Source organism: Megalobrama amblycephala, linkage group LG2 (genome assembly GCF_018812025.1).
Source record: "Megalobrama amblycephala isolate DHTTF-2021 linkage group LG2, ASM1881202v1, whole genome shotgun sequence".
Classification (NCBI taxonomy): Eukaryota; Metazoa; Chordata; class Actinopteri; order Cypriniformes; family Xenocyprididae; genus Megalobrama; species Megalobrama amblycephala.
Genome location: NC_063045.1, coordinates 27,119,896 through 27,132,116, shown reverse-complemented (window position 1 = coordinate 27,132,116; position 12,221 = coordinate 27,119,896). Strand labels below are relative to the sequence as shown.

Here is a 12,221-nt window from a genome sequence, read left to right as displayed (position 1 = left end):
ACTTTCCTGATGAAATTTACATCTAATAAAATGATTTGGGTGATGGGAAATGTGTCAAATCAAACCTTTAGATGAGTCATCTTCAATAGGCTGCTTGAATGCAGTGATATCACTGAAGGTGCAGAGAAAAAGTACAACTTTGTCCTGTTCATTTCGGATGGGAGCAATTTTGATGAAGAACCACACTGGCATCCCTGCAATATCAGCAATTTTTTAATTTCTTGATAAATATGATAAGCATAAACTCTTTCAAATGATTTCAAACAGCCAACTCACGGTTTTTCTTGTACATGAGTATTTCAAAGGAGTTCATCTCATAGTTCTCAAAGGTCTGGCGGACTTTCTCACAGGTTTCTTTGTCAGTGAGTTCCCCATACATGAAGCTGAGACAGGGACAGAGAAGTACATTACCAAGAGAATACAAAACTACTGACTGAGCCATAAACTAATATAACTTAGATGCAGTCTAATTATAAAGAAAAAAAACAGGGTAAACCTGCATGTGCTGCTCTTCTGCATGACTTCAGCACGATGGTAACCAGACAGCTTGCAGAATCCATCATTGCTGTAGACAATAGGCCAATCCACAATTTGGGCATTCCCCAAAACAAAATTGGTGTCTGCCAGGAAGAAATGAAACATTATTTTTTGTATTGTGATAACATTATGTTGTGTCAGAAGTGATATAGGGTTCTCAAGAGTCAAAACTTAATTCTGATACAAGTAAAAAAACACTAGCTCCTACATTCACCTTAAGGTGTGGTCACATTAGCGAAGAAAGATCAAGAAAGATCCATTGTCCATTACTAGCAATGCATGAAACACATCTCACACAGAAGTCACTTTCAAACCAAGCAGCTTTCTGATGGTCAACATGGCGAACGCACGTGACCAGCTTCAACACAATGTGAAATCTGTGCGGGGAAATCTTTCGCTCGCATGCAACATTACCGATTTCGTGACTGCAAAAATTTGCTGAACAATAGTAAATGTGTAAATGTGACCGCACCTTTACTCTTGAAGCAATAAACAATTCCATGGATGAATTCTGGAAACATATGTAAAATATTTGCTATATTCTATATAGGCCATTGTGTTTGATGAGCATCTTTAATAATCTTGGGTTAAAGGAGCTGTAAATGTAAATGAATGACCAGGTTTGGCTAGTTACCTCTGGTTACCTTAGCCCCCTTGTAGATGCCATCATGACAGTTATGTCACGACAATGCTTATTGGCTGATGGCACCACAAGTATGTGCACAGTCCCAAACCGTTCAGCTATAGCAACAATTCTGAGCTGTGAGAGTTTACATCCATTTAACATATTTAACATCTGCTATATTATAATGACATATTTCTACAACTATTAAAACACAGCTACTTTTGAATGGCCAGCATAAACTTGTAGTTACAGCATCTGCTAGCAGTGATATCTGACTTTTTCAAATAAAATAAGTAACCATTTAGAGAATGTTAAACCTTGAATTTAACAATGTTTCACAAATAACCCTAAATTTGATGCCAAATACAGTGTGAAACTAACAAGTCCAGTGCTAGAATGTTACAGTGAGATGTTTACCAACAGATATTAACATTAAATATTTATGAGCTTTCTACAGTCGATGTAGAAAGTAAAGCAAGATCAAACATGCTTACTTTAAAACAGAGTAGATGTTTTTTTGTGATCTCACCAGCAAGTGATTAAAGAAGTAGCTCATAATTTTTCAGGTCTCTGTTAATACAGATTTTGCCTCTTTACTAGAGTGTTAATGTCTACCACGAATTCCTTTGATTACATAACAAGAGTAAAAGCACATAAGCAGTACAATATACAGAGAATAAACTAAGAGATAGGAAAAATCACTTCTACTGATCTAGATCTACAAACTACAGATGTCAAAGCAAACAACAATGAACAGAAACAGCACCACAGTGGGATGGATGGGACTGAATCACATGAAAACATCAGCTATATACCTGTCTGTCTATGAGAAAATGTCCAAACTGAAAAGTTGAAAGGAAAAAGTAAGTTACAGTAAGAATAAACATCTTTGTAATAAACTTTTTGAATGGATTTGGATTTTTGTCCTGTGTTTATTTCCAAATTATTCAGTTCTAAATCCCCAATTAAAATTGCATACACATATATATGCAATGTAATACATAATAGTAGTACATAATATATAATATGCAATATATATATATATATATATATATATATATATATATATATATATATATATATATATACAAAAGCACAGCAGTCTAAAACAACAGATCATTTCATGTGAAATACCAAATAAAATATATCAGAGAAATCATTGTAGTACATCTGTATAAACTGATTTATGAAACCCAAAGTACTGAATGGTTATAATATATGTGGATATAAGGCACAGCTAAAGCACATGGAGTGAGTTGATTGTAATGTTGCAGAACAAATTATTTCACCAATAAGAAATTGTGAAAGGCTTTTCTCACCATTAGAGCGGCGGACTATATTCTCCAGAAAAGTGTTCTGAGGGGCCACCAGTCCTCTGCGTCCCCCGGCCATCCCTACTCCTCATGCGGTCTGAGATCAGTGTGAGGATGAGGCTGGCTCCTGCCTGAAAGCAGCCTACATGATTATGGCCAGAGTAAAGAGCCCGATTTAGGATATAAAGCACTGGCTGCTTGTGCCTCCCCCTGCTGTTGAAGAGCCAACCAGAGTCTCCTATAGAAAACATCTGTGTAAAGAGATCCAGCATGTGCTGAGCCTGACAATCAGTGATCGACGGAGACATCTGTTGGTGAGAGGGAGAACTACAGAATAAGCAAAAACTGAGGTGAGGTCATTCAATATTTCTTTAGTGATTAGGCATCCAAACATGCAAGTTACTGTAACCCTATTGTGTTTGTTCTGATGTTATAAAAACACTATAAAATCCTACTCATATATACATATTGTACTTCCTTGTAGAACAAGGAATTACCACAAATGACCCATCAATATGTTAAGACTGCAAACTTGTGAGGATATACTAATAATACAGTTCCAAAGCCACTGAAAGGCAAGCCTGCAACCTTTAGCCAAGCGTAAATGCTAACTGGCGGTACGGCAGGGAGGAGTTTTGAACGCCGGGACGATAGGCTGAGAGGTGCCGCACGTGATTAAGTTAGCCGTTACGCTTTCTCCAATGGTAAGAGATACAGACCCTCTTATCTCCCAATAATAATACGATCTCTGTACCATTCGTTGGGAAAAGACGTTTGAAATGAGGAAGTTTGATAGACTTTAAAGGGATAGTTCACCCAAAAATGAAAATCTATCATCATTTACTCACTCTCAAGTTGTTCAAAATCTGTATAATTTTATTTGTTCTATTGAACACAAAGGAAGATATTTTGAAGAATGTGTTAAACTGAACAGTTTTGGGGAACCATTGACTTCCATAGTAGTTTTTTTCCTATGCAATGGTGCCCCAAAGTGGCCTGGTTACAAACTTTCTTCAAAATATCTTCCTTTGTGTTCAACAGAACAAAGAAATTTATACAGATTTGGAACAAGTTGAGGGTGAGTAAATGATGATAGAACTTTCATTTTTAGGTGAACTATCCCTTTTAGTCTATGCTGCCATCTACAGGAAAAGGGGTGTTTTGCTCAAAAAACAAAGAATTTCTAAAGTATATACCGCAATCTATAGCAAACGCAGTATTACTGTGCACCTGTATGCTCCAGTCAGACATTAAACAACACCACTACACATAATATAAACACAAATCTCTAAATACATGCTCTAATATTTAAGCACTGGCATACTGTAAATATTAGACCGGGGGTCCTGGAGGGCCACTGTCCTGCAGAGTTTAGCTCCAAATAAACACACCTGAACCAGCTAATCAATGTCTAATTAGGCATACTAGAAACTTACAGGCAGATGTTTTGGAGCCGGTTAGAGCGAAACTCTGCAGGCCAGTGGCCCCTCCAGCACCGAGTCTGACACCCCTGTATTAGACTATGCATCTAGAGATTTATGTTTGTTTGTGTGGTGTTGTTTAATGTTTGCTAATTTCATTTTGGTTTAATGCACTGTTTAATGTTTGGTATGCTACTTTAACTTAATAGTAATTTGTCAGGATAACCATAAATATTCATAAATGGACACCATACAATTAATTACCTAGTTCTGACGATGCAGTCTGAATGGCTGATGGATCTTTAACTCATTTGGTAGCGATCACATCATTATCTACACAGCACAGCGGATTGGTTGCTGTTGCCTCAGCGGCCAATGAACATTCAAATATTTGGTATTGTTTGCTGTTAGCAGTCTGCAGCGCGCTTTCAGATGGCATCTAAATCAACATATGCTTTCCCCTCATTGTTCCGGGAAAAGATTCAAAGCTTCGAGAGTGTCGAAAACAGCGCCATCTGGTGTTTAGTAAAAAATAAAGCAGCCAAAACCCTGTGAAAAAAGCTTCGTCGGACGAAGCAGCCACCACACATTCCATAGTTTCATGTTACATGCTCAAATCAGGCTCAAATAAAAGCCTAACAGTGTGTGTGTGTGTGTGTGTGTGTGTGTGTGTGTGTGTGTGTGTGTGTGTGTGTGTGTGTGTGTGTGTGTGTGTGTGTGTGTGTGTGTGTGTGTGTGTGTTGTGTGCACTGAATTTCTCTCTGTAATAAATTATTTTAAATTAGGTATTTAATGCCTTTATGAATACCAATATGATGTAATAGAAGAATGTAGGCTACACATAGCCTATGAATTGCACATGGCAAATATTTTATTTTCCTGAAATAATTTGTATTCTTCTTAGTATGACTGGGTATTTAAAAAAATGTAACTGAATAAGTCTGAAAACCTACTCAGTCAAGTAAGATTCTGGAGGTTCAAACTTTCCAACACACAAAGTGAATCATGCACGTGATTGGACAGAAAGTAAAGAGGCTTGTTCGACTTGATGCAGCGCCGCACAGACCGATCGGCGGCTGACTTGAAGCAGTGCATGCCGGTAAGAAATTTTGTCCGACTTGACACAGCGCCGACACCATGTGACTGACGTATGGCTTCAAAGTACCGCGAGAGCAATTCGAGATCAGCCGAATCAGTAAAGGCAAAGAGTATAGAACCCAAGAGGCGACACTCTCGGTGCGTTCCAAAGGGGACATATCACCCTCCGAAGGGCACTTCGGAGTGAAAATAATCATGGCCGCCATGTTGAAGGGTCGTTCCAAACTGAAGTTCTCAAAACTGGCCACTTCAAAGGGCCCTTTGGAATGAAGGATTACGAAGGATACAACTGATGGACACTTCGGGCTCCCATGATCCTTTGCACAGGGAAGTTGTTTGATTTCACAGAATGGGTAAAGGAGGCTTGGAGTTCGATTTTACCTATAAATGTATATATTTTTCTATACTACTGTAATATTTATATGACTTAGATTTAGTACATTATTATGGTCAAAACGACATTGTACTTCAACAAAAATACTTTACAGCTCCCTTTATCAGTCCATTCAAATGTTTAAAATACATACAATATACATGGTGCGATAAACCTAAAATAAATAAACGTTAAACAAAGGGCGCAGCTTGCACAATCTACTCCTCTTTGATTGTCTTGTTAAGATGATGCAGAAGTGTGTTCCAAAAGAAGAGTTTTGTTGACCCATACACCCTTCATCCCTTCGAAGCTCTCACTCCGGAGGGTAAACCCTCTGAAGGGACCCAGCCAACATAGCATGGTGGGGCCCAGATGGGTGTCACCTGGGCAGCCTAACTGGGGCCCAGACCAGTGATGCGTGGGTTGATCCAAAATGAGCGGGTGCCTGCGGTCACCCGCGGTTACCCGCGGTTACGAGTCATCCAAAAATATTTTTAATGATATTCGGGTTGCAGTCGGTCGGGTCGTTTGAAATAAAGATGCCAATTAAACCTTTGTAATTTATATAGTACTAGACACAATTTTCTATGAAATACATAGGCCTAGACTTTATTGGCTGAATAACTTGCGCGAAGATGATGCACGAGCTCAGTCTGCAGGTAGAGATGGAGGCATGATGACATATCATGGAACAGCTGTCAACAGCTAAACATATTGTCTCTTGCTTTTCTTGCCATATCAAACAACAAGATCAGCCAGAGAAATATTATCACTAAAACAGTCAAGAGTCAAACTGCCTAACTGAAGTAAGCGCTGACCTCGATCACAGTGACATCAAACCAAACGTATTTTCAACAAATCATCAACATCTAAACCTCTGGTAATTCTCAATAACAACTTTTGTAGATGAATGTCAGAAATAAAGTCAGTCTGGTTAGTAATAAGTGAAGCTGGTAATGCTGTTTGTGGAGATGTTTAATCAGATCTTCAGTGATTTAATGTCTTTTATCTTCAGTTGATTTCATCGAAGGCTGTGGCTGAAGTCGTAGTTCTTGTTGTTTCTCTGTCCTTCAGTGATTCTGCTCGTTATCACCTAATTATCTCATTAACTCCAGCATGTTTCTGTGTTTCATTTAACAGCCTGTAGTGTGCACACTGAGCAGTGTTCATTTCATCTGGGCTAACCCATGTGGGGCCTCCATGGATACCGTGGACAAAAATGTATGGGCCCCAGTTAGGCTGCCCAGGTGACACCCATCTGGGCCCCACCATGCTATGTTGGCTGGGGATTAGGGCATAGGGATGAGCCCTTCTGAATGGAATGCAGGGTCTGACATTTTTTGGGCAACAGCCACTAGATGGGGTTCCGGTAGTGCGGCCGTATGGAGTTAATATTGTGCCATAATTAAACAAACAAATCCAGCATTTTGCAAACAAACACAATCTGCTTTGCAAAGGAAAATTCGACTCACAAACAAACATAAAGTGATGTGCAAATACAAAGGTCAGTTTGAGCGAAAACGCATAGGAGTAACAAATACATGTATTGTGTTTTACAAAAATATAATATCTCATAAAAAGGCAAGTGTCTTACAATCGTAACAGACGGGTGTGCATTTGTATGCACTAGATTTGGTATTTGTTCAAAGGTTACATGCCATTTGTAGGGTGGTTTGTATTTATTTGTGAAATATGATGTAGGCTCAATTATTAAATTATTTATATTTGTAAAACAATACATATATTTGTTAATCCTCCGTGTTTTCACTAGAACTAACCTTTGTATTTGCACATCACTTTCTGTTTGTTTGTGAGTTGATTTTTCCAACCCTGTATCACATGAAATACGTTCTGAGGAAACTATTTTGCAAATCGCAATTACGTTACATGCCAACATATAAGCAGTGCTATTACGTTGGTCCTTAACCTAATATAAGCAGTGCTATTACGTTGGTCCTTAACCTAATAAAGCCAATTTATTGCAGTGCTATTACGTTTGTCCTGAACATAATACATCCAAAGCAGGTTTCTTTTCACACGTAGCAGCTAATGCTGTTCATTTTGTTTTAATTATTTACTCCCTTTTTTCTGATCGGGCTACAAAATATTATTTATGCCAGGGGGAGTCAAATGGCGGCACCCAGATAATTTTTATCTGGCCCTCCAACTGGTTTTTGATGTTTAAAACCGCTCGCAATCTGATATCAAAGTCCCCGCAAAGGTTTAGCGTTTTCAGCGTTGAGTTTAACGTTGTTGCAAAGATTTTTCTGATCTCGCCAGAATAATGTGAAACTGCTACGTTTTGGTTGCTATGAACAATATTTTATTTTCTGCATCAAAATAAGGTTTGATTACATTTTAAGCAAAAAATATATATTATTTATTTTCATAATATTCATTCAGTGAATGTACATAATCACTCGCTTGCGCGTTGTTGCAAAGATTTATCTGATCTCGCCAGAATAATGTGAAACTGCTACGTTTTGGTTGCTATGAACAATATTTTGAGTTAGTTTCTGCATAAAAATAAGGTTTGATTACATTTTTAGCGAGAAATATATATTCTATTTTCATAATATTCACTCAGTGAATGTCAACCCGTTCTCACTCCTGACCGTTCTCACGCTGAAGAAGTCTCCTTCAGAACACATCGCGATATTTGGCATCAGTTCGCGTGTGCTGGATGTTGGTAAGTAGTCGTAAATGCGCTGTTCTAATGTTTGATATAATGTCTTTTCTGTTTGCAGATATTAATCAGATTAACGTTAGCTCCCTCATGTTCAGTCACTGCATTATATCTGTCACCTCCGCTAAGGTTTTGCTTTTCATTGTTTTCTATATTAAATACTAAACTAGGGTGATTAAACACTGTCACGTGACGTGCAATATATTGCACAATATATATAACATATTCATATCAGGTTCAAAGTAGTACAAGTGTAGTTTCAAAATGGTATTTGTTGTAGAAGCACGGTAAAAAACAACACTTACCATGCTTTTTACCACAGTATTGGTAGTTTTAATGTGATTTTTGTTGTAAATACAGAGTAACCACAACACTTATCATGCTTTTAATGCCTAATAAAGTTAAATCCAAAAACTGTAAGGTCAGTAAGAACTTCTTTCCTATATATATTTATATATAAACCTATATATTATAAATAATGATATTTTCTTTTCTCTTGTTTTAGCTGAAAAGACAAAAAGGGCCTTTCGGAAATGGATGAAGGAGACAGAAAGCTGCAAAGGCAAATAATTGCAATGGTATGTATGTGTTGCTTTTAACCCTTTATCAAACATTTTATCAAGCATTTGTTAAATAGTCTCACAGTAAATTAAAATTAAAGTCAAATCCTGTACATATTTATCACCTTATTTGTAAATCAGTTGTGCCCCTTCTTGGACAGTTGGACGTCCCACACATAAAAGTTTATATTAATTCCATTGAATTCTTTAAAATGATTACAGATTGGGCCCAAAATGTTCCAATGATACATGATGTCTCTCCGCACCTCATAACTACCTCTGTTTGCAAGAGTGGAAATTATCATTTGACTTGTCACATGACATCAGATATTCAATTATTTTGTCATAATCAAAATAATTGAATATCTGATGTCTATTCAATATCTAATCAGTTACACTGCTGATAATGTCCTGCTTGCATGTGAAACATGTTATTTTTTTATTTATTCTTTTAAATATAAATATAGCTTGCTATTAAAGATATGTTTAATCATGGAAATGCCCACATATCAGTGAACTTATTACATAAATGCATTTAACATTTAATTATGCAACACTCTTTACAGAAGGAAATCCTACAGTTATGTGTAAATTGACAACTTGAATGTGATGTTATAAATTTACCTTCCTTTCTGTCTTGCAGGATTACTTGCAGATTACTTAGTCCTTCTTTTTAGGATCTCTACAACATCAAACTCAACAGCTCTTTTAAGAGCCGACCCTCACAAGAGCTACTAGTGAGTCGCTGCAAACCTGCCGTGATCAGCCCTTTCCAGGTAAAGTTTCTAGATATTTAAATCAGTATTTACTCATCAAATGCTCTCCTGGATGGTATGGTAAATTAACTGATTTATAACTGTCTCAATTTGTATGTTTTAAGAACAAGAGTAATTGCACACAGAGTAAGTAGAGACTTTCTTGTTTTTCTGTGCAGAGAAGGAAGACCAGTCCTTATAACAAAACAAGCTCATCGAAGTCCTTTGTTTAGGGTGAGGAAGGAACATGACCATCTCATGCCCAAAGGAGACAGAAGTCCATTGGTATGTCTTGTGTTGAGGCAATGCTGTAATATGTAGTACAGAATTTAATGTTGTTCTCTCAAAGGACTATTAAGTTCTTAAAAACTTTTTTCTTTTTTTGTTTGTTTGTTTGTTTGTTTGTTTTTTTAGATAAAAGCAGACAGGGAAGCTTTAGAAGATAATGAGTTAATATAATATAATATAGTATAATAGGAATTAAATAGTAAATGTTCTTTAAATTATGTGTAATACCTAGTTTTTTTTGGCTTGAAATAAGGCCTTATACTGCACAGACCTAAAACATTGTATTTGTGTTTTAAAACAGATAGCAAGTGAAGTCACTAACAGAAGATCCTAGAGGAAAAACGACTGATGTGCAGCTACGGAGGAACACAAGAGGCAGAAATATGCATGGCCATGGCTTCTTCATGAGTACGGTAAGTCCTGTGCCTATTCTTAATTCTTGCCTTAAAGTTTTTATTGCAGTATTTTAACAATTTTACATTGTACAGGTTATCACTTGGTTTTTGACCAAATTATGCTCTTGAAACAAGAAACAGAAGAGTATGTTGTCCTGAAAGAAATCAAGGCTCAAAAGAGAGCATGCCTTTCTAAAAGATCTTTTAAAACAGGTTGCTGTTAATATGGGTAAAACAGTTTTTGTTCAGAACTTAGCTTACAGTCTGTGCTGCATTTTTATTATAATATATATATTATGTACTGCTGTTTTGTAAAGTTAAATCAGGAACAGGCAACTCTAGCCCTTTTGCTGTCTCCTTTTTGAGGTGGAGAGTTTACCTCCAACCATAATTGAGCACACCTGAAAATTTTAACCAAAGTCTTCAGGTGTACTTATAGACAGTTATAGGCAGTTGGGTTTGAGGTTGGAGCTAAATCTGCAGGACCGTGGACGCTGAGGGCCAGAGTAGCCCACCACTGTTTAAATCATGCAGAACATAAGCTGACCTGGCTGTCCATTAAACTACTTAACTTGAATTGTCTGTGTTTTTTTGTTTTACTTTTAGACCAGGACTGAAGAACGCCTGACAATGGGATGTTAAGACTTCTTCCTCTGGTTGAGAAAAAGCTACAGCACATCAGTGATCACATCTTCTGGTCATCAGTTGTACTGTAGAGTACAACTGAACAAACTGTTTAGAAGAAGAACATGAACATGATAGAGACGTGTACAGGGAAGAGCAAGAACCCAGTTCAGCTGTGATAATGAATCTTTATTTTAAACTCAATATCAAATCTGTTTTCTGGATCATAGTTGACTGGATGGGATTCTGTGGCGCTCATTTGTGCAATAGGAGTAAAGTCTGTGAATGGATTATTATGACGTTAACGTATTTTTGAAGACACGTTTTTATTTATCTTGAATCTCATTTGTCTTTATGCAAATTTCAACCTTATGCTGTATCCTCCAATAAAGTGTTGTGTAATAAATTATGGTGAACGTGGTGTTTGGTAGAGTAAATACAATTTAACTAAGCTGAGTTTATTTCATAATTTAAAAAAATGACATATAATTTCCATGATTGTTTTACTTATTAATACATAAATATATATTACATAAATATTTTCGATCTAATTCATGATATTTGGGACAACAATGCACCAAAAGTTGCATATACTTTCATGTTGTGACAAGGATGGCAGTTTCCAGATAAATAAAGGGAAGGAATGTGAATAAAGAGAGGCTGCAGTGGGTTATACTGATACAAACACTTCAAGCAGAGCTGAAGAAGATCGATGTTGATCATTCTGGTACATCTACTACTGCATTCAAAATGACAGCTGGACATTACTGATGTCAGGCATGTGAGGAGCAAGAAGAGGGGGTGATAATGACATTTTGGCACAGTTTCTTATTTTACTGAATAGTGCATTATCCTTGTGTAACAGTAATAGTGAAGTGTAAATATAAATAGTTTTTAGTTTACTGCCAACACTGGCAGCTGGATAATGGCAAGTTGTTGTGGGTTCATCCATTATATTTATTGGTGTTCATACAAAAAAAAGCAAAGAAATAATCAACTACTATTCAATTAATCAATTATTATTATTATTATTATTGTATTACAACATTTTGTTATAATATTTCCATATTTCATCAGATGGTCTCACAATACCCATCAAAAACCTATACAAGCATGATGTTAGAATGGAAAATGAGGAAATGATAAAATACTGCAATATTTAAATGTGATTCAACAAAGTTTGTTATCCATGATGAGGAGTACACACCTGTGTAGATTTGAATGCCCTTCCACCCCCAAGGGGCCAGTACCGGCCCCTGGAAGAGCAAAAAAAATGCACATTTCAAATGGCTGTAACTCAAAGTCCGGTTAGCGTATCAAAGAGAAAATCAACAGGACAACTGCTTATGCTATGATTACTAAATAATGTTGGGCACAGTTTTCAGACATACATGGAAAGCTGGCATAAAGGTTTTTTAATAGTGATTACAGTAAAATATTAAATTTCAGCCTGTCCCTCATATATGTAATAAATGTTTGCACAATAAACATATTTAGATATCGAGTTGTCCATTAAAGATCTTATTATTTTAACATTTATCATTTC

The 12,221-nt window shown here is 36.6% G+C and overlaps 1 protein-coding gene and 1 long non-coding RNA gene across 2 annotated transcripts in view; one reads left to right on the top strand and one right to left on the bottom strand.

Moving 5' to 3' along the window:
• Positions 1 to 3,060, bottom strand: part of kcnh1b (potassium voltage-gated channel, subfamily H (eag-related), member 1b) — a 57,862-nt gene extending 54,802 nt beyond the window's left edge. Inside the window, exons 1-4 of the mRNA XM_048168891.1 lie at positions 2,482 to 3,060; positions 497 to 620; positions 277 to 383; positions 66 to 194 (exon numbers count right to left, since the gene is read on the bottom strand). Of these exons, the coding sequence (XP_048024848.1) occupies positions 66 to 194; positions 277 to 383; positions 497 to 620; positions 2,482 to 2,554 (433 nt within the window). The 5' untranslated portion in view covers positions 2,555 to 3,060. The remainder of the gene's footprint in view (positions 1 to 65; positions 195 to 276; positions 384 to 496; positions 621 to 2,481) is intronic.
• A 4,765-nt stretch (positions 3,061 to 7,825) lies between these two features.
• On the top strand, positions 7,826 to 11,081 carry LOC125254305. The gene is made up of 6 exons (XR_007181630.1): positions 7,826 to 8,056; positions 8,559 to 8,631; positions 9,257 to 9,389; positions 9,548 to 9,653; positions 9,958 to 10,069; positions 10,658 to 11,081. It is a non-coding gene; the product is annotated as an uncharacterized LOC125254305 (long non-coding RNA).
• Positions 11,082 to 12,221: the final 1,140 nt, after the last annotated feature.